The sequence below is a fragment of the Cheilinus undulatus genome, linkage group 1 (genome assembly GCF_018320785.1).
Source record: "Cheilinus undulatus linkage group 1, ASM1832078v1, whole genome shotgun sequence".
NCBI classification, from domain to species: Eukaryota; Metazoa; Chordata; class Actinopteri; order Labriformes; family Labridae; genus Cheilinus; species Cheilinus undulatus.
In genome coordinates, this window is record NC_054865.1 from 23,919,919 (window position 1) to 23,941,632 (window position 21,714).

Sequence of the window (21,714 nt, forward strand, 5' to 3'; positions counted from 1 at the left end):
TCATTTCTGACTTCTCAGAGAAGCACAGTGAGCCGGCTCAAATTTGGGCGAATTCAGTTTGAAATCCCTCATTCCTGTTCAAAATGATAAAACATGGAAAGCTCACTGAAAATGAAAGAGCCCGCATTAAAGCACTTCATGATGCTGGATGGTCTCTGAGACAAACATGACAGGTGGTCTTATAAATTTGTTAAGCACTGTATATATATGTATACCTACTTCTGGATGCACCACTTCACCACAGCTTGTCAAAAAGTCATCTTCTGTAGACTTTAAATCTATGACAATACTTATTGCATGTAATAGTGCAAGTTTATTTCTGTCTCTAAAACCGAAGGTTATTATCATGTTGTGGAAAAAACAGGATATGTTATAAAATATGCGAGTTGTTTCCTCACAGGCTCTTAGGAAGAGCAGAGTGCCTGTCATACTAACCCCTCTGTCTCCATGTCAGTGTAACTGGACACACCATTGTGTGTCTGTGAGTGAAGGAGCTGATCACTCAGTGAGCTCTGCAGAGAGCTGCTGCTGCTGCTGCTTCACCATGAGGGCCAAATCCTCAGACATGCACGGCAAGGACTGTGTCAAAGTGGCTGTCAGAGTCCGACCCTTCAATAAGGTCAGTCTGCACCAGATGGACCACCCTTTAGTTTCTCGTTTCCTTCAGTCTTTGTTAATTACTTGTTTGATTAATCCTCTCTATAATTCAATTCTGTGATGTTTTGACGATCTATGTGCATAAAATTGTAATTGGGCTCTCACAAAACCTTTTCAATACTTGCCTGGATATCAAATATAGAAAGGTTGCACATAATATTGGCTTAGTTATTGATTTTAATTGCCAAACATTAAGGCATACTTCTGCACACTAAATTGTGAAAATACACGAAGCATCTATGTGCAAATTTTGTCCTTTCTAGCAGCACTTTTGTTTAAAACTACATATATCTGAAAATATATATATATATAAATAAATGAAGAGTGTAAAGAAGAGGAAGGTATGTGTTACAGCTTAAATGGTGAACAGGTACAAAAAGGTACAATTGTTAACCATTTACTGGCTGATTACAAGACCCCAAACAGTATCACACTGACTCGATATAATCTTTCCTAAAGCACAGATTAATTCCTTGTAAATTATACTGCATGACTACTTTGTTTAAGGTCACTGGCCAATCAAGCCTATAGTTAAAGCTCCTGTCAGCTACTTTTGGTATGTGTTGACTTTGGTGCCCCCTGCAGACATAGCAACACATTTTATCTCTTGAATGATCAATCCTGTTTACTTGTATTAGTCAAGTTTAACGCTATCTTCTCATCAATCTCACTGCTAAGGGTCTGTTTGGTTTTGAAGGTCACACAATGAATCAATTTAAACCTCAGTTTGGTTCATAATCAGCTGATCCTAATACCCATGTTTGAGATAGAAATTTAGCAGATTGCAATACTGATGCCGTTTGTCTTTTTTTTAAATCACAAAACTAGACCAGAGTTTGTCCAACAGATAAAATATCCTGTCCTGTTCTCTGAAGTAGCAGTTAGGCATGCTAGGTGTTAGCATGAAATCAGTGGGACACATTATATATACAGTGCTCTGAAAAAGGATTTGCCCCCTTCCTGGTTGTATTTTTTAGCATACCTGTCACGCATGTTTCTGATCATTAAACAAATTTCAATATTAGGCAAGGATAACCAGAGTAAACACAAAATTATGATTTTATTTATTAAGGGCACTGTTTGATCCAACCACAATTTTACTCAAATAAGAGAAATCACTCAAATAGAACCTGTCTGACAAGGTGAAGTAGGCTACAAGATCTGGGGCTGCTTTGCTGCTTCAGGACCTGGAAATTCGACGTAATTGATGGAACCAAGAAATCTGCTTTCTAGCAGAAAATCCTGAAGAATGTCCAGCCATCAGTTTGTGACCTCAAGCTCAAACACACTTTGGTAATGCAGAAAGACACTGGCCCAATCCCAGTGTCCACACTCACACACTCACTGACTTTGAGGCGCGCTCCCGCTAAGTCCATGAGGGCTTAGGGCTGTCCCACTGTCAAATCATAAAGTGTGTGAGGGATCTCTCGCTGACTTTTTGAGCCCTTCATGCACCCTCTCCGTGAGTGGGCATCTCTGCAGACTTAGCGTGAGGGAATTACCCATAGTTCATTGCATTGTGAAGTATGACAGGGATTCTCGGGGGATGCCCACTGGTAAATGCCACAAAAAGTGAAGTGGTAAGAGTGAAATTATAAACAAAAAACATGGAAGGTGCAAAAAGGGGTGGATGTTACAAAAAAGAAGTATTTTTCCTGTAAGTATATTATATAAAACAGCCTTCATCCACTGATAAAACAGGTATATACGTAGGTGAGGCACGCTTGTTTTAATTCTTTGTTTAAAGCTCTGCAAGATGCCGTCAACCAAAAACAAAGGGCTGTCCCATTCCTGTTTCTACCACTTCAAGCCCTTGCAGCCTCACTACACAATCACTTTCCAGGTGCAGTCAGTTAAGTCAGTGAGGGCTCAGGGCTCAGGGTTTAGGGAGGAGATTGAGATTCAGCCATTGATCCAAAACACACCAGCAATTCACCTCTGAATGGCTAAAAAAAAAGACAGTTTTGGAGTGGCCAAGTCAAAATCTGTACTGAAATCAGATTGAGAGGCTGTTGTATGATCTTTAACAGGCCATTCATGCTCAAAAATCCTCCTGTGTGGCTGAATACAAATAATTCTGCAAAGAAAAGTGAGCCAAAATTCCTCCACAGGGATGTGAAACACTCATTGCTAGTTTTTGCAAACGCTTGCTTGCAGTTGTTCCTGATAAGGGTGGCACAACCAGTTATTTAGGGGGCAGTTTCTTTTTCACATAGGGCCAGATAGGTTTGGATGTCTTTGTTCCCTTAATAAATGAAATCATCATTAAAGAATTGAATTTTTTATTTCAGGTTATATTTTTATGTTTGGATTATTTGAAATATTTAATTGTGCCTAATTTGAAAAAAATAAATCAGGAAGGGGAAAATACTTTTGCACCGCACTGTTAACATCTGCTTATCCTAGCTTCATGCCACAGTACTTCCAACATAAAAACAAATCAATCAAAACATTAAATTAAAATTAAAACCATGCTTTTCAAATTCAATATCATAATTCAAATTCAGTTTCTAGTGGCATGAATCTCAGCCCATATTCCAATGGCCCAGTGTCTATCAAGAGGGCAGATGTTTCTTGTTATTGAAGTAAAACTGATACATTGGGTACATTATATGATTGGCCTTCACCTGGTGTCCTAAAGCATAACTGTGGAAGCACACAACTGTTCTTATGTGGGCACACTGGGGAAGAGACGGGCAGGGTGAGAAGGAGCTCATCTGCATTTAGAAAGACAACCATAACTGACCATTCTGAGAAAGCTGAGGCTGTTTAGAGCTGGCTCATACAGGGTCAATAACCTCCCCAGTGCTCCATATCATATTTTTTATTATAGTCTAGCAAAGACGTTTCATTTAGACCACAGAGGCCAAAATGGTCAGAGCCATTCTGAATTTGTTAATTATTATGATATTGTCTCTATATGTCTTCATTCTCCTTCAACAACAAAGCAATCAAAAATAAGACTTTACTATTACTTTCTCACTCTCCGTCAGATCCACATTTCAGTGTACATCTAAAAAATTCCCACTTTCACCCTCCATCACTTCTCTCCTCCCCACAGAGGGAGAGGGACGCAGGCAGTCGCTGTATCATCTCCATGGTGTCCAGCTCCATCACCATCCAGGACCCACGGGACTCTCAGAGTCGCCGCTCATTCTGTTTCGACTACGCTTACTGGTCCCACAGTGGCTTCACTAGAGACCACAGTGGGCTCTGTGTGCCTGAAGAGCCTGGAGGTCGATATGCAGACCAGGTCAGATCTGAGGCGGACTAGTAGAGGAGGGAAAGCGCCAAGTTTATACTGTACCATGATAAAATCTAAGGCCTACAGACAAGATATGTAGGGTGTTAGTGGAGGAAATTTTGATCTTAATTATAAATTTTAAAATGTCCTCCACCCACAGGACAGTGTGTTTCAGGACCTAGGAGAGGGAATCCTGGATAATGCACTGCAGGTGACGAACTTTGTTGCATTTACTGGAGATTTATTGTCATTTATAGCAATGATCCCAGGCTTCCTTGTCATCAAACACATTAAAACTGTTTCTTGGTTCTTGGTTGGCTGCAGGGTTATAATGCCACTCTGCTGGCCTACGGGCAGACCGGCTCAGGGAAGAGTTATTCCATGGTGGGCTATGGGCCAAACAAAGGCCTGGTTCCTAAACTCTGTGAGCGTCTGTTTCAGGCCATCAGAGAGAACCAGGACTCACGACAGTGTCAGGTAAAGAGACACCTTTGTTTATCTGAACAAAGTGACATCAGTGTGGTCTGAGTAAGTGTCTTTGTTGACATCTACACAGGTCTTTTTCAGCATGTTGGAGATCTATAACGAGCAGGTAACAGAGAAAAAAAGGCTGGCCTTTATTTATTCATTATAAGTCATTCCTTTGTTGCATGACCAGCATCCAACAAAGCCCCCCTCACTCCTCTCTGTCAAGGTGGTGGACCTGCTGTCTCGCGGGTCTCGTCCTCCAGGAGGTCTCAGAGTCAGAGAAGAGCAGCAGAGAGGTTTCTATGTGGAGGGTCTTCGAACAGTACCCTGTGACAGTGCACCACAGGTAGGAACTGAAAGCAGGTACTTAATCCATATTGAAGATGATTTGATATCTGATATCTCAGACTGCATATGAAGGTGTTCTGTGACGCCTGATTTGGTTGTGACACACAGACCACCTTGTCAAGTGGATGGGATGGGAAGATGGATTGAGCCAAATACAGGGCAATCCTCAAAGAAACCTGTAGCAGTCTGCAAAAGACAAGAGACTGTGACAGGACAATGACCCTAAACATACAGCCAGAGCTACAATGGAAGGGTTTACATTGAAGCATATTCATGTGTGAGAATGGCCCAGTCTAAGACTTAAAAAAATGCTGTTCACAGACTGTCCCTATCCAATCTGCTTGTGTCCCAATAAGATGTCCATTTTGTTTTGATAAAATGGTAAAAAAAAAAAAAAGACCATTAAAGTCCATTTGAATTCCAGTTGGTAACATTAAAACTGTTAATGAACAGTTGGAGCGGTCTATACTTCTGCAAGGTGCTGTAGTTCTCATTAAAGAGTCAGTACTCACAGGTTCTTTATTGTCTATATTGAGATGCCATTTCAGTCTAACCATTGCTCCATAGGGTTTATTTAGGTAGAAGTTCACCATTTCACACTCAGGCATTTGAGTTATGATTAGTCATCATCAGTGAAGATGTATTATTATTGAATAGTGAGGATGTAACACGGAGTATTTAGCAAGGTATCAAAATGCAAAATGTAAGCAGGGTCACAGACACCTTTTTTGTTTCAAATTTTCAAAAGATAACAGAGTGACATATTGGATTTCTAAACAACAATGCTTACCTCAACCACTATCAATCATAACATGTCTCTAGTTTATGTAATTATGTATCTAAGGAAGCACAATTGTTGTAGGAATGTGGCTGTCGTTATGCTTTAAGACTTTAACTCCCTGAGACAGAGACAGTGAAGCATCACAAGGACAGCTGTGACTAAACAGGAGACAGAGACCTGATGTATGACTCTGACACAGACACACACTGACCTTTACATCTGTCCTGAACATGACCTGAACTAACCGTCTCATATAACCTAGAAAGACACCACCACGAAGGAAAATAAGACACAGAACTACAGTAGTCTTAAAGAAATAAGTATTCTAATAAGTGATTATGGTGAACTCAATTTTTAAAAACGTAGTTTTTAAAAATTTAGGTGGAGCAGCTGATGGAGCAGGGGACCAGGACCCGGACCACTGCTGCCACTCACATGAACGCAAACAGCAGCCGTTCACACATGCTCATTACCCTGCAGCTCAAACAGGTGAGAGCTCCACTCGTACTTTTTAGTCATACTGCATTAATACTTGTGTGACCCAAGCCCAGTGCACTTAGCCCTACCCCAACATTCATGACTAGGGTTAGAGTGTCCAAATTCTTGTTGAAATGGAGGGGTAGGATGAAGTACTTGGGATATGTGGCTATTCAAACTGTGATTTTCTGAAGCACACTCCAATTGGAATGTCATGGGAAATCTCTGAGAATGCCTTGAAAATCATCAGGGGAATGGGGGTGGGGTGGGGGCACAGCACACTCTAGGTGCCCTTGTTATTATTTTTGCGCCTGCCCCTCAAACATTCTAAGTCCATCATTACTCAAAAATAAGTGTAAAGATTTAGGTAGTTTCTTGGTAAATAGGGAGTAAAAATTATGGCAACTATCTACTATATTACTGTAATGTTTAATGATTCATAGTGACACTACCCTTGTAACTCTGTCTCAAAGAGCAGGGAGTCACTTGAACAGGAAGGGCAGGAGTGAAGGTTCGAAATGGGAACGAGCCCTAGTATACCAACAAAGAAGCCCAAAGGGCATTATCCAAACATTTTATTTTACTCAGATTTTCTGTAAAAGTGAGTCATTGCAATTCATTTTCTCAAGAGGGCAATTTATTTATGTTGTTATCTAAAAAAAAATAATGCTGTTTATCCTGTGATAACAAGCTATTTTTTGGGATCTTAAGAAAAAATACTAAAATTAGGTCATTGACTAGGGATACTACAGTGCTATCCCAAGAAAACAATATAAGAAGTTGAGATCTCTTGATATCAACTGAAATTTACTTAACCCGGGGGGACAGAGTGAAAAAAAATGTTTGAATCCATGCCCTTTTAGAGCTTCAATATTTATACCTCCTGCTTAAAATAACCCATATTTCAAGTTGTTGTTGCCTACATATCTTTCTGCAGTGTGAGATGACATATACAATTAATTTTTAGTTAAATTTTTACGTTACCAGTTACAACAATGATGTGATGTCCTACACTATTTCATCTTAACACAAGCTCATTCACACTGGCACAAAGGTTTGGAAATCTTCTTGCATCTATCTAAGAGAGCTCCACATATGAACATAAATGTTCCTGACAGGCCCCTGGTATTTTTGCCTCCCTTTAACACCTGTAAATGCAAGAACTTCCCCCAAATGTAATAAAAATCTGCAGCTTTTAACATAACAATCCCACAAATGTAAAAGCAGATGCCAACTGCAAACTTCATTACTATTATATTTGCAGGTATTATTATTACATTTATGCAAAGGTAAAAATCACTCTTTCAAAATTGTATTCACCTCCCACAAGTGCAATGAGAACACGAAAAATAAAAGTTGTGGTTGTTGTTTGTTGCAGCCTTTAAAAACTTGTTGTGTTCATATAACATTGCAGGAAATGAGCAGAAGATTTCGGCCTTCCCACAAACATAATAAATCCCTGCAAATGTCATAGTCATTACATTTGTGGGAATTTGTTAGTAAGTTTGCTGTAGGCAACTGCTATTATATAGTACTTGTGGGAAATGTATTTCCTTTGTGGGATTATTACATTAAAAACTACAGATTTGTATTATGCTGGGGGTTATTACATTTGTGAGCAGTTATTACATTAAGATGCAACACTTGCAACACCCCCAACCCCCTCTTGCCTGACAGGCATACAACAAAAAACCTCCCTAACTCAGAAGGACACATGTAAACAAGCAAGTCAGGATGTTCTCTGGACTGTCTACAAAATTTTAGAGTGGCATGTGTTGAAGAACTATACAGAATAGAATTGTCTTAAAGCATTTTAATTGACTAACCGTGACTTCCTGTCAGATCTTCTCCAAAGAGAGCATCACGAAACAGTCCAACATTAATCTGGTAGACTTGGCCGGCAGTGAGCGTCAGAGGTCATCGGGGTCAGAGGCTGACAGACTCAAAGAGGGCACCGCCATCAACCTGAGCCTCACCACACTGGGCAATGTCATCAGGTGAAGAGTTTTTCACTTATACAGCAGGCTGAAATGAATACTGATGCAGCAGTATGACCTAAACAAACCAGACCGTCAGTTAAAGATCTACTATGTGCATTGCTGAAAGGAAACAGGATGAGATTTTGGCTCAGAAACACACATAGAACAAAGAGGGGAAAGGTCTTCGTCCTCAGTGATCAACAAACACAAACCTAAAGCTCCTCACAGGAGCTCTGATTATTATTTACTCTGGGTTTTTTTCATATTCATCATGTCCTTCCCTCTCCTTCAGCGCCTTGGCTGATGTGGCGGTGGGCAGAAAGGCGGTCCACATCCCCTACAGAGACTCAATCCTCACCAAGCTGCTGCAGTCTGCCCTGGGAGGAAACAGTCGCACTGTCATGGTAACAGAGAAGTGCTGACATGCAGGAGTATTTTATTGTTTTATAAGGCAGTGTTCTGCTGTCAGGGAGGTCAGTTAAACACTGTAATCGATTATATTTGCTTTTCTAATTTCATGTAAGATTGCCACTCTGAGCCCTGCTGATATCTGCTATGAGGAGTCTCTCTCCACCCTGCGGTATGCTGAGAGGTAACTGCTTATGCAGCATAACATCCTGAATTCAGCTGGAGGTTAACAAAGCAAAGGCCCCAATGGAGAAAGATGCCCTGGGTAGTTGTTTTAAAGCAGTACTGAATAAAAAATGTTCTCTTGGTGAGGTCTTGGTGATCCACTATTACAGAATTAAAGGGAGGATGTAAAATAAAAACTGAGGGCAATTATTTTAATCCCAAGGATAGGACAGGTGTGGCTAAACGTCTTTACTGTAAGTAAAACAGCTTTTGAAGCCAATCCATGGCAGCCTCCATATTGAAATCTCTGTCTCAACCAAACTTTGGATCAACCTAATGGCAGACAAGAGCCCGCCCACTGAGCTGGACTTCCTGTCAGCTAATCTATCACTAAAACTAGCCTTCGGATGGGAGCATCTGCCTGTCAAGCTATCTGTTTATCAAATGAGATGCGCCAATCAGTGCACAGTGAGGTTTTTCCTAAATATAATTGAAACGGATGTGGTACAAAAAGATTTCACCCCCTGTACAGTGAGAGGACATGAAGACATTAGCTAATGAGACACGGTTGTTTTGTTGAACCAGGCTGTGAACCAGTTTATTTCTAGTGTATAAAACATATTTTTAACGTGTGTTGTGTGCAGGACTTCCAGTGTTCCAGCCAGCATAGCCTTAAGTCGACACTCGCCATACTGCAATTTTTTGCACTTCCTCATTGGCTTCATTTTTCAGGACTGAGGTTGTCACTTGCTATAGACACGTGTTAGACATTGATACGGGGATGGTGGCTTGCTTTAGCTTTGTTTTCTTTAGCTAAAGCTAACATAGCTGCATTAGCAATATAGTTAACGGTACATAAGCCAATGGAGCTAGGTAACATTTAGCAACATGAGCTTTATCAGATACAGCTAAAGCTAACGTAGCTACATAAGCTCTAAGATAATGTAGCTAGGTAGCTCATGTAGCTCTCGTTAGCTTTGTAGCTGTATTAGTATAGATTTCTATGAGCTTTTTAACTTTAGCTACATTGGCCTAGTAGCTCTGTTATCTGTGCAGCTTACGCAGCTGACGTAGCTACATAGATAACTATGTAAGCTCTGTTTGCGTGGCTAGAGTGTTTTTATGGAGGACAAGCTATTTTCCTGTAAGCAGACTGTTTAGTTGGCTTTATTCAGATTTTATAATCAGATTTTGCAGATCAAGTTTTTGACTTTTAACTTTTGCTATCCTAACCTTTACCTTGGGGTTGGGATAAAATATGTTAAAATATGTAAAAAAAAAAAAAAGTTTGAAAATATGTAAAGAAAAAATCTGAAAGTGTGTTAAATACGTCAAAAAAATATGAAAATGTGTGTAAAAGATGCCTAGGGTTATGTCCAAACAACCTCTTGGTTTAAAAGTGAAAAGCCATCACCAAACATAGTCCAGTTTTCAAAGACTATAGTTGGGCTATATTTGGACTGAGTCCAATGGACTAAACAAAGCCCAAATTTCAACAACTTGTTGGGCTACACTGAGGCTATGACATACTGGTGAGATTTAGGCCAAAGAGCAACGTCCAAATTACGTCTGGTGATTTCCATTGTTGAAGATGCACTCAACAATGGAGCTTCATTGTTGCTTCATCTTCTTCCTCAGGTCTGTTCACCGATTTGTCTCGACTTACTTCAAAGTTTATTTGGAGTTGCCTAATTGTTTTGATTGAGAGCCCCCTGGTGGCAGAATTATAAATTTTGGATGTTTGAGAACTAAAATGGATTTATCATCTGGAGCTGAAAGAGAAATTTTAATGGAGTGAAGGATTGTCCAAGGTTAACACTCAAAAACTTTTCCTAGAATTTTTGTATATTTTACACAGATAATTTTTTCATGATGCCCAGAATTCCCAGTAACGCCCCTCTTTGTTGTATCACCACCTTCATTACCTCTTCAGGGCAAAGCGTATCCAGAACCGAGCCGTAGTGAACGAGAGCCCCACGGAGCGTCTGGTTAAAGAGCTGAAGGCCGAGAACGCCAGACTGCTGCAGCGCCTGAGCCGGCTCGGTCAGGAGGGACGCAGAGCCAACGACGAGACCAGTAAGAGTCCTCAGGTTAAGATTATAATCAGACAGGAGGGGGTCAGAGGGGTTAACATTTCTGTGTGTGTCTGTGTATATGTGTTCAGAGGAGCTACGGCAGCTGCTGACTCACAACGAGCTCCAGATCCGAGCCATCCAAACTCTGTGGGAACAACACCTGCAGGAGGCGCTGAAGGACTGGGAGCAACAGTATGCTAACATAACACAGGTACACATACAAACACAGGCTAGGCCTGGTTTAGAAAAGAAGCCAGTGCAAAGAAGCACTAACCTGCATGTTTTCTAATAGCCCAGCAGCTCTACAGGATGTTGAAATAAATCCGAATTTTTGAATGGAATCAGATTAGAAAACATTTCCCTCTTTCACCTTAGTAAATAGTTTTCTAATGTATTTATGGTTTTTCTGTCCATGTGTCATGGTTCCTTTCTTCACTGCAGCCAAAGGTTTATTTTTGTTAATCACGGTCCAATTTAAAGTCATATTAGCAGCAAAGAAAGGGTTTGCTTTATAGTGTGACTACCTAGACTACAGGTTGCTTCCTGGGTGTCAGGATAGTAAAAAGAAAGGGAGGCCTTCCTTCTCATTCAGTTATGGTCACTGATGTTTCCAACAAACCAAAATATTGATGGCCAAATGGCCAAGTTGTAGATCTCACAGGGGACGCCTGCAAACTAAGCTAAGTTTAATAGGAGCTCCAATAACACACAAAGACACATGTAAACAAAGTGGTAAAATAAATATGCATAGATCCATCTTTGTATTTGTCTTTGAGCTCTCACTGTTTCCACTCATCTCTGTTACTCTTCCTCCCTGTCAGGAGAGGAGGATGATGCAGATGCATCCCTACATCCTCAACATTAACGAGGACGCTCAGCTGTCAGGAGTTGTCAAGCTGTTCATTCAAGAGGGTAAGTCCAGAGGCAGCAAAGGAGGTGGATCTAAAAGTGGCCAAGCATCTTCAGGTAGTCAGAATGATTTATAAATATTAAGTCTGTTTATTCAAACTTATGTTAATTCTTTCATGTTCAAGGTGAGTGGGACATTGGTCTGTGTGACTCCTCTCCAGGATCCATCTCTATCAGAGGTCTAGGGTGAGTTTTCATCACGTTATTAAAGATTCTCATAAAGTTCAAAAAAATCATTGTAAGTGAATGAGATAACCTAACATGATATCTGAGAATAGACCTGAATGTGGTCTTAATTGGCAAGCTGATTGGTGTGTTAATGGTCTAGTAAAGACTGTAGATCCTGTGACTAACTTAAAACTACAAATGCAAATAAAACAATGTGACATAAAGAGGTAAGCTTAAAGCTGCTTTTAGTCACGTAAGTATAGTTTTGTTTATTTGTTTAAGCTATGCATAACATAAAAAATAGCAGAATTAAGTGAAAAATCATGATATAAATAACCCTATTCAATCTTTTTGTGCACAGACACAAAAGAAACAATTAGATCAAACTTATTTGATAACTCTCCAGTATTTGATTGATGCAGCCTATTTCTGCTGAATTGATCTTGTATATACAAGAGCGAAAATTTTTGACAATTTTTTTTCTCTCTTTTAACCTCCTGAAACCCTGCATTTACTTAAGAAGACTACATTTGGGCTTTCTTACAACATACTACACAACTCCATACTTTTTTAAGATAATTGTCTAAAAATTCAATTAAAGTTTTAGTATTTTACCTGTAATGATGAAGTTTTGTGGGTATTTGCTTTGAAAATTTAGGCATGTCATGGAAATTTGGGAAATTTATTTGTAAATTTCTGTAAATTTGACTGGAAATATTTAGGGGAATTTTCTTTGAAATTTTCTTGAGTTTTAAAGGAAAGGGAATTTGTCTAAGACTTTGATTGGAAATTTTACATGGAATTTTGGTGGGGATTTATTTCAACATTTTTTGGAATTTGGACATTTTGGGTATAATTTGCTTTGAAATGTCATATAATTTTTTGGAATTTTTAAAAATTTAAATATTTACTCAAATATTCCCTAGACTGAAACCTTAAATGAATATATGACGATGTTTTTACTGGATTTTTACATTAAAAAAACAAATTGAAAGCAATTTTTGGTAATGTCTTGGAAATTTTAGGGAATTACAGAGGATTTTTTTTTATTTTAAAAATCTCTTATAATTTTAAAGGAATATTTTTGTGTGTTGTAGAGTCAGATAAGTTTATTGCCATCACATGCAGGCATCATTTTTGGGTAAAAACTATTTCCTGTTCAAAGAAAAGGCTTAGGTTTTATACTTCTCCGGTCCCAATCATCCCAAATTAGTGGAAAAAAGCTAGGTGTATTATGTACGTCTTGTTTAACTCTTCATATGAAACCTACCCTCTAGTTAAGGTTTAGTGTGAGGCATTAATAATGATAATTTAGGAACAATCAGCCTTTTTGATGATGGTCTTGTCTTATTCCAGTCTGTTTCATAACTAGCTGAAACTCCTAGCAGGAGCTATTTTTTGATGTGTCAGTATCCAGGAACGTCATGCTGTGTTCAGGAATGAAAAGAGGAGGGTAACACTGACTCCGCTGGCAGGGTCAAAGGTTATTGTCAATGGCTACGCTGTCTCCCAGACAACAGAGCTTCAGCATCTGGTAAACATAAATTGTATAAAGATATTATTGTATGATAGCTGTTTTACGGCACTCACACACCAAACATTTTTCTCCATCTCTAGGATCGTCTCATCCTCGGTTCAAACAGCACCTACCTGTTCATTGGCTATCCCTCTGAGAGAGGAGGGGACGACTGGAGCCGCTATGACTACGACTACTTCCAGTCTGAGCTGGCTGCTGCTGAAGGCATCCACCTGGGTGAGCAGGATGAATTCTGAGTTTTTCTGCCATTTGTTATGTAAAGAATTTAATTTAAGGGATTAAAAGTATAATGTGAAGGCATTTGAAAAATGTGTTTCAAATTTTAAAATTCTGGTGAGGCACTTGCTCTGGTTATGAGTATTTTAGGGGTGCCAAGATGAAATTTAGCAGTACTCCAGCACTCCTAAAAGGAGTCTAAATTTGCCCATGGTTGACAATATTTCTGTGTCTGTGTTCAGGTGAGTCCAGTACTGGGTCCATTCAGGCTGACCCCAGTCTGCTTGCCGTCTTCTATGATTACATCAAACTGATGCCTATGGTGGCTGAGGCCAACCAGATGAGCCAGGAGCTGAACAAGGTGGCACACAAACACTTCCAGATCCACAGTTACTCTGTGTCACATGTTTCAGTACGACTGTAAGGAGGTTGTTCATTTGTTCCTACTGGAGGAAGTTTTGGAATAAATGAAAATACTTATTTTGAGATGGGTTATGGCTTCACATGTGCTTCTTATACTCTGTAGGGGGTTGAGTTTAGGTTGGAGATAAAGAATCTGGCACTGTCTGATTCAAAAGGCCATGACCTGGAGAAAGAGATAGTGGTCAGAGTCACCGCCATGGGTCGTAAACAGGTAGGTTTCTCTCTCTCTGTCTCTTTCAGGTTTGAGTTTCGGTTCTACATTTTTCAGTGTTTATCTAAAGTGTTCTTACACTCTCTCCCCAGGTGTGGATGTGGTCCAAGACAAAGTTTGTGAACCGTAAATTCCTGATGGAGGAAGTCTACCAGCAGCATCATGCAGAAAAGAGTGGAGACAATGTAATTCACTAAAACAAGTGCTGGTTATGTTATTGAGTGTATAAAACAAAAGTACTACAAAGAAGTAGTGATGCATAATTTGATTTTCTGACAGAGTTTAAGCACCAGTTATACGGTTTTATAGGATATGTTTCTTCTAACATATCTAGTTTCATTTGTGATTTAAATTGTGCATGGTTTGTATTTTTATTCCTGCATGGCTTTGACAGACAGCACCTGAGATTACATTTTAGAACGACAACTTTGACTTTTATGTTTGTGTGTGGTTCATGCTGTCAGACATTAGAGGGGTTTTCCACAGCTGCCTTGCCCCGCGATAAAGACCCCTTCTGGGATCCTGTGGAGCCTCTGCTCCTGGGGACAGCTCACCTCTGGCTTCAGTCTCTGGCCTTTCGAATCCCTCTGGAGGAGCAGCTTGAGGTGCACACTCAAATTTACAGCATGTAAAAGCAAACACATATGTCTAAAGTTTACAAAGTTTTGCAAAGAAACAGATCTGGTTTGTTCTCTGTATGCAGGTGCTGGGATCGGAGGGCACAGAGGAGGCTATTCTACAAGCACAGCTGGTCCCTTGCACCTCTACTGGACTGTATGATCTAATCTGAAAAACATGTGAATAACCCTTGCAAAAATGGTTAAATAAATACAAAAATGATCTTTCTCTCAGTCCTTTGGGTGAGGATGACATCCTGATTGACCCGTCTGAGTTGCTTGGTAGACGGCTGGACTTCCAGTTGGTTGTGGATCAGTGCTGTGGCCTTCGCTGGATCAGAGAGGCCCGCAATAGAGGGGTTCAGATTGGGTGAGTCTTGGAGTACACGGGGGGGGTTGAATTAAAGACACAGGGAATTCCTAAATGGCTGACATGGATTTCCTTTCTCAGGTTCAGGTTGTTTGATTATAGCCAGCCTCTCTACACTCCGGCCGTGTGGCACAACGTCAACCCTCTGCTGGATCACAGAGTGCATTTCTCCTCACTCCACACCTCCCAGCGACTGTTGGACTACCTGCAGAGCAGCGCAGTGGTGCTGGAGCTGTGGGGGCTTCAAGGTGAGGATGAGGACATGGATGACGTTTTGACCATGGGTCTCTTTATTTTTTGTCTCCATGCCAGAAGTCAGGGACATGTGGCCACACGTTCATCCCTTGCTTGTGAATGCAATATCTCAACAATGTCTTTAAGAATTTTCATCAGACGCTGTACAGATTCCACTATGATCCCTAATATTTAATCAGGTCATCCTTGAGTCAAAAGTCAGCATTATTTGGCCTCACATGAGTCCCTTTTTGTAAATGGGATACCTCGGAAATGCTTTGTGGGAGTTTTCTTCAAACTTTGCAGAAATGCGTCTCCCCTGGTTCAAGGAGGAAATGTGTAGGTTTAAGAGGTCATAGGTCCAGGTCATTGGGCTTTATGTTCATCCCTTGCTGGGAAATCTCAGAAAAGCTTTGAGGCATTTTTTTCTAATCTTAAAATCAAGGTCATTGTATTTCATGCTCATCCTTACAAAAAAATCTATAAATTCCACTACTGCAGACACCAGCCCTTCTTCTTGACCCACCACTGCACTTCCTTCTCCAGCAATTGTATAGAGTATCTATAAAAAGTGTTCAGCCCCTTGGATGATTTTTCCCTTTTAGTGATTTTATAACTCAATCATGGTCAATATAATTTGGCTTTTATGACCCCCCCAAAAATACAAAAAACCTTCTTAAATGTCAAAATGAAAATAGATTTCAACAAAGTAATGACCATTGAAGAAAAATATGTAATGTTAAATAAGTGACTGCATATTCACCCTCTTTGAAGTAACTGATATAATTTAACAGAGGGCCAGCCAGTTGGTGCTAGTACACTCACACTCACCACAAGCCAAAAGAGAATTTGCGACTGGATTTGAAGACACCCAATCCTTGTGCAACTTGACAGAGCTTAGGCAGTTATGCTAAGAGGAATGGAGTAAAATTGCAGTGTCCAGATGTGCAAGCCTGATTGAGACCAATCCACACAGACTCAGTGCTGGGATTGAAACCAAAGGTGTATCTAATAGTACTGACTTGAAGGGGGTGAATATTTATGCAGTCACTTATTTTACATTACATATTTTGTCAATTGACATTACTTTATGGAAGTCTGTTATCACTTTGACATTAAAGAGGTTATTTTTTGTCATTGTTTTTGTCTTAAAAAGACAAATTATATTGACCATGATTGATTCATAAAATCAAATAAAGGTAAAACAGTGAGCGAGGTGAATACTTTTTTTAGGCACTCTAGCTTATTACCTCCGCCAAGGAGGTTATGTGATCGGATGGGTTTGTTTGTTCGTTTGTTAATTTGTTAGCATTATAACTCAAAAAGTCATGGATGGATTTTCATGAAATTTTCAGGAAATGTCAGAAATGGCATAAGGAAGAACTGATTAGAATTTGGGACCGATCTGGATCACTGTCTGGATCCAGGAATTTTTTGAGGGATTCTGTACTATTGGAAGATAGGGCTGTGCTGTTACCATTTTACATTAGGAGATGGCAGACATGAGTAACTTATTCAAAGTTTTGGAGTTTACAGAGTTTGAAAGATGCACGCCCGTCAAGGAGACGAGTCAGAGCATAACAGAGAGAAAGACAGCAAATTGTAGCGAGAAGACTCACAATGCTGGGAGGAATAGAGGAATATTCACCCTCTGCCATGACTTCCACACGTAGCGAAGCCAATGCTTTGCCTCACCGTGTCTCCACCCCACCAGGGAGGGAATAATTGGCAAATTAGATTTTGGGAGTAATCCAGATCACTGTCCGGATCTAGGAATGTTTTTAAAGGATTCTTCACTATTGGGAGATAGGGCTGATGGCAGAGATCTGCGCTCTCTGAGTGCTTTTCTAGTTCAGGCATGTAAGGGCCAGGTGGTTGTTCAAGTTATTATGTTTTATTACAGACAAAGCATTACTTTGGAAGTCTCCAGCTTACATAGTATCTACCACAAAAGCTGATAGCAATAATGTAATGAAAACTGAATTCTACATCTGAAACAGCATGAAAAGTGTCAGATATTATTCCACATTAATGTCCAAAAGACTCACAGAGATGAGTCACAGCTTGATGGAAGGTAATTTTATTGTCTTCATCTTGCATCTTTGTAAGAAACATTTCATGTCTTTCTTTTGTTCAGGTCATTGCAAAAGATGAAAGTATAAAAAGCCTACTGATAGTTGATTTTCCTTTCAGAGGGTTGCACTGAGCTGATCTCAGCTCTAGAAGGAGTGAGGATGACTGCAGAGGGCATCTTTATCATTGAGGAGCAAGGAACAGCAGACACAGTGAGTCTGATGTAGATCCTGAATTAGGAATGATCCTTTTATTTTCCCTTTGGCATGTTTCTAAATCTGGATAAAACCCAAAAAAGGATATTAATTTGATTTTCCTGTAGGACCTGATAAGAAGTCTCCACAAATGATAGTGTGCAGGCATGATGTTATTATTAATTGATAAAATATTCATAAAGCAAATATATTAGCTGATATATGAGTGTGTGCTTCTCTGCATTGGCTTCACTTTTGAAACCTGAGGCTCTGAGCTTGTGTCTGTGTGTTGCAGCCTTTAGACTCTGCCGATCTCAGCTGTGCAGTAAGAGCTCTGCAGCAGGATTTGGAGGAACTGAAGAGTGTAAACACTTCACTGAGAAAAGAAAATGACAGTCTGAGAGAACAACTGAACACAGCCAGAAACGGTAACTGAAACACACATAACACCAACCAGAGAAAGGTCCATATGTTGTTGATTAAACACAATTTACATGTGCAGTTTACATGGAATTCATTACAGTTGTTTTGTTTTGGCTGTTTCCATCTAAAAAAAGCTATCCCATTCATAATTGACTATCAATATCTTTCCCCATGCATGTGTGTGTTAGGTGGCGAAAATGTGCGTGGTCGCTCGGTGCGTCCCAGCTGTGATGCAGAGTTTGCTCGGGCTCTTAAGGTTTTCTACCACAGCATGACGTCAGTGAGGGGTCAGCTGCAGCGTCTGCGCAGACACAGGCCAAGTGTACGTACTGACCACTGCCTGCAGCATGATAGTAAACATTATCACAATTAGACCTTAAAACTGTGACCTCAAGTGTACTGTACATACATGTGGGAAATGTAACTAATCCAGGAAGTTTAAACTAGATTACTGTAAACTAAACATAAATCGTTGATGTTTTATAATTTGACTTCTTTTGAAAACTGTCTTTGGGTTCCAGTAGGTGGTACGTCCAAATATGTTCAGGCAAGCTCTTGGATAGAACAAATAAACAAACATTAAGCTCACAAAATTTAGCTCCCAGCTATTTTTGACCAGTGTATCTACAGCAAAACCATCTGAAAAAGAGTATTCTGCATATAACAACTGGAATATTACATTGACTTAAGTTGTTGAAGCACATTTGACCGTAATTACAGCCTAGAGTCTTTTTGAATATAATGCAACAAGCTTCTGCCGTTCTTCTTTGCAAATCCTCTTAAGCCCAGTCCAGTTTGATGAGGACTGTTGGTGGACACCCATTTTCAGGTCTCCAGAGATGTTTGATAGGGTTCAAATCAGGGCTCTGGGTGGGCCACTTAAGGGCATTCAGCGTAGTCCCTAAGCCTCCCCTGTGTTGTCTTGGCTGTGTCTTTAGAATCATTGTCATGTTGGGAGGTGAACCGTCAGCCCGGTCTGAGGTCCTGAGCACTGTGGAACAGGTTTTCATTGAGGAAACCTCTTAACTTTGCTCCATTCAGCTTTCTCTCAACTCTGACCAGTGTCCCAGTCCCTGCTGCTGAGAAACACCCCCACGGTATGATGCTGCCACCACCATGCTTCACTGTTGGGATGGTACTGAGAGGTGATGAGCGGTGTCAGGTTTTTCTCCAGACAAAACGTTCAGGAAGAGTTCTGGTTGTGCCAATTTCTACCATTTGAGAATTATGGAGGCTACTGTGCTCTTGGGAACCATCAGTGTAGAAAAATGTTTTTGTAGCCTTTCCCAGGTCTGCTTTGCAACAGTCCTGTCTCTGAGCTCTGCGGGAAGCTCCTTTGACCTCATGGCTTGGTTTTTGCTCTGATATGCATTGTCAGCTGTTAGACCTTCTATAGAGAAATCATGTCCAATTATTTCAATTTACCACAGGTGGACAAGTGTGGAAACAGCTCAGCAATGATCAAAAGAAATGGGAATAAATATTCTGAAATTCTGTTTTCACTTTGTCATTATTGGGTACAGAGGGTGGATTAATGAGAGAAATAAATGAAAACTATTGTAGCATCCGGCTGCAACATAACAAAATGGAAAAAAGTGAAGGGAAGTCTGAATAACTTCTTAATTCATTGTGTATCTTATTGGGTTTCTTAACAAGTTTCCTAAATTTGTAAAGAAACGCAATAAATTTGTTTCCTAAATTCACCGCCTAAATGTGTGTGTGTGTGTGTGTGTGTTTTTAGGAGGAGTCGGACCTGCTGGGGCTCAGGTTGTTTGTGGATGAGCACAGTCGGCTGCTGAGGGATTTCTCAGAGCAGCTGGAGCAGAGTGTCTCCACACTCAAACAGGATGTAGCAGCCATCGTCCGCCGCAAACGAGAAAGATCAGGAATCTGGTCTTGACCGAGTCAGTGATCAGTACTTTAACATCTTGGGTAAAGGACTCTGGATTTTGTTTCTCTTTTTGAAATACAGATTTCCATTTCAAAGTGTTCATTTGTCACTACTGCCATATAGTAGAACTTGGGAGACTCGCTGATGTTGATTTTAAGATGGAATTTTCATTATGTTTTTAAGATGCACTGGAGCACAAGATACACTCTAAATGTGAAAAGAAAGAAAAAAATAAAAGTTTAGAAAATTAAGAAAAAAGTCATTTAGAAAGAACATGGCCTAATGATGTCTTCAAGCTTGAAGAAAAAAATATATTCAGCCTTTTTCACTTACTGTCTTTGTAAAAGCTGGTCTTTAGGCATCATTAACAAAACAATCTAACTATGGCTGAACGATTTGGGCTAAAATAATCCAATTGCTGTTTCCCCCCAATATTATGATAGCAATCTAATATGTGATTATTTTTTAAAGTTCATCTTATGTATTTCTCAACAAACAAGAAATAAATCATTCTATATTATGACCAAAATAATATGTGGTGGATTAAACTAAGGCTAAACAATTTTGAATAAATGTCTAATTTCAATTATTTGGACTGTTTGAGAGTTTGATATGAATTGTTGCATTGAAGGGAATGCATTTCTCATATTTAATAAGACAAACATCCAAAACCAAGAGAAGTATGAGCTTTTGCAAACTATTCTAGAAAAAACTCTGCATACAACTGTTCAAAACTTTATGGGAGACTGGAAAAGACAAAGCCATTGTTGATGAAAACTCAGATTAAATCTCAACTAGAGTTTGCCAAAAGACTCATGGGAGACTCTGTGGTCAAGTAGAGGAACGTTCTTTGGTCAGATGAGACCAAAATGGTGCTTTTGGCCATCAGACACCAAATGCTGCACATCGCCACAAACACACCATCCCCACTGTGAATCACCACGGTGGCAGCATCTTGCTGTGGGGATGCTTCTCGGCCCTGGACTACTAGTAAAGGTCCAAAAACAAGATGAGTTTTTGCAAACTATTCTATAAAAAAATGACACTTGAATGTTTGCATGATGTGAAGAGCATAACATCTCTGCTTCAAAAAATGTGTTAAACTGGTCATTTGAAATACATTTCAGGTAAAAGAAATGCTCCTTCTGCAATTTGAAAATTGCATAATACAATTTCTCTAAACTTCAATTAACTGCCCAGCCCTAGTCCAAACATAATGAGACATGAAAAAAGGGACAAAAATGTGTGAATATAGAATAAACTAAATCAAAAGAGCAATGATGTTTATAAACATTTTATTAGACTGCATGTAAAAGATTTTTTACAGCCCCAATGGCAAATAAATAAAAAAGGCATACAATGCAACTCAAGTTTCAGAATTCACAATATTATTATGCTTTTGAACCATCACCAATGACGTGTAATATTTCACTCTGAAGCTGTACCACAGTATCACAACATAAATGAGATATTCAGTAGCTGAAAAAGAAATACTTTCCTTTTCCACTGCTTCATGTTCACTGACGGAGTGTCCAGTGTTGTCCACTTCAGAGGTAAAAGCACAACAGTTAGTGTTTATTTGCAGTCACAAATTCGCAATAGTACAGACAGTTGCTGTAGGTCCAAAAAGAGATCAGTGTGGGCACATTTACAGGAGGAGAGGCAGAAGGCAGATGTGAGGCAGATTAGTCATCAGAAAGAACAGAGGATCTATGTATAGCTGAAAAAACTTCAAACAGGTGGAGACAGAATCAGACAGAGGCAGAGCTCAAAGGTCGAGGAGAAAGCTGGATACATGTGAACTGAAGAGGTAGACTGGGAAAGAAAGACACAAAGCCAACTGTGG

The 21,714-nt window shown here is 39.8% G+C and overlaps 1 protein-coding gene across 1 annotated transcript; it reads left to right on the forward strand.

Annotated features, from left to right (window-relative positions):
- Nucleotides 1-505: 505 nt before the first annotated feature.
- kif28 (kinesin family member 28) lies at nucleotides 506-20,213 on the forward strand. Its single transcript, XM_041793038.1, has 27 exons — nucleotides 506-619; nucleotides 3,719-3,910; nucleotides 4,062-4,112; nucleotides 4,226-4,378; nucleotides 4,458-4,493; nucleotides 4,596-4,715; nucleotides 5,880-5,987; nucleotides 7,818-7,972; nucleotides 8,247-8,358; nucleotides 8,479-8,546; nucleotides 10,461-10,603; nucleotides 10,692-10,813; nucleotides 11,424-11,514; nucleotides 11,637-11,697; nucleotides 13,090-13,213; nucleotides 13,297-13,432; nucleotides 13,675-13,793; nucleotides 13,959-14,066; nucleotides 14,159-14,251; nucleotides 14,531-14,671; nucleotides 14,770-14,840; nucleotides 14,919-15,053; nucleotides 15,135-15,301; nucleotides 17,481-17,572; nucleotides 17,850-17,982; nucleotides 18,166-18,299; nucleotides 19,719-20,213. The coding sequence occupies exons 1-27, from the start codon at nucleotides 545-547 to the stop codon at nucleotides 19,875-19,877; spliced, it is 3,099 nt and encodes a 1,032-aa protein (XP_041648972.1). The 5' UTR covers nucleotides 506-544; the 3' UTR covers nucleotides 19,878-20,213.
- Nucleotides 20,214-21,714: the final 1,501 nt, after the last annotated feature.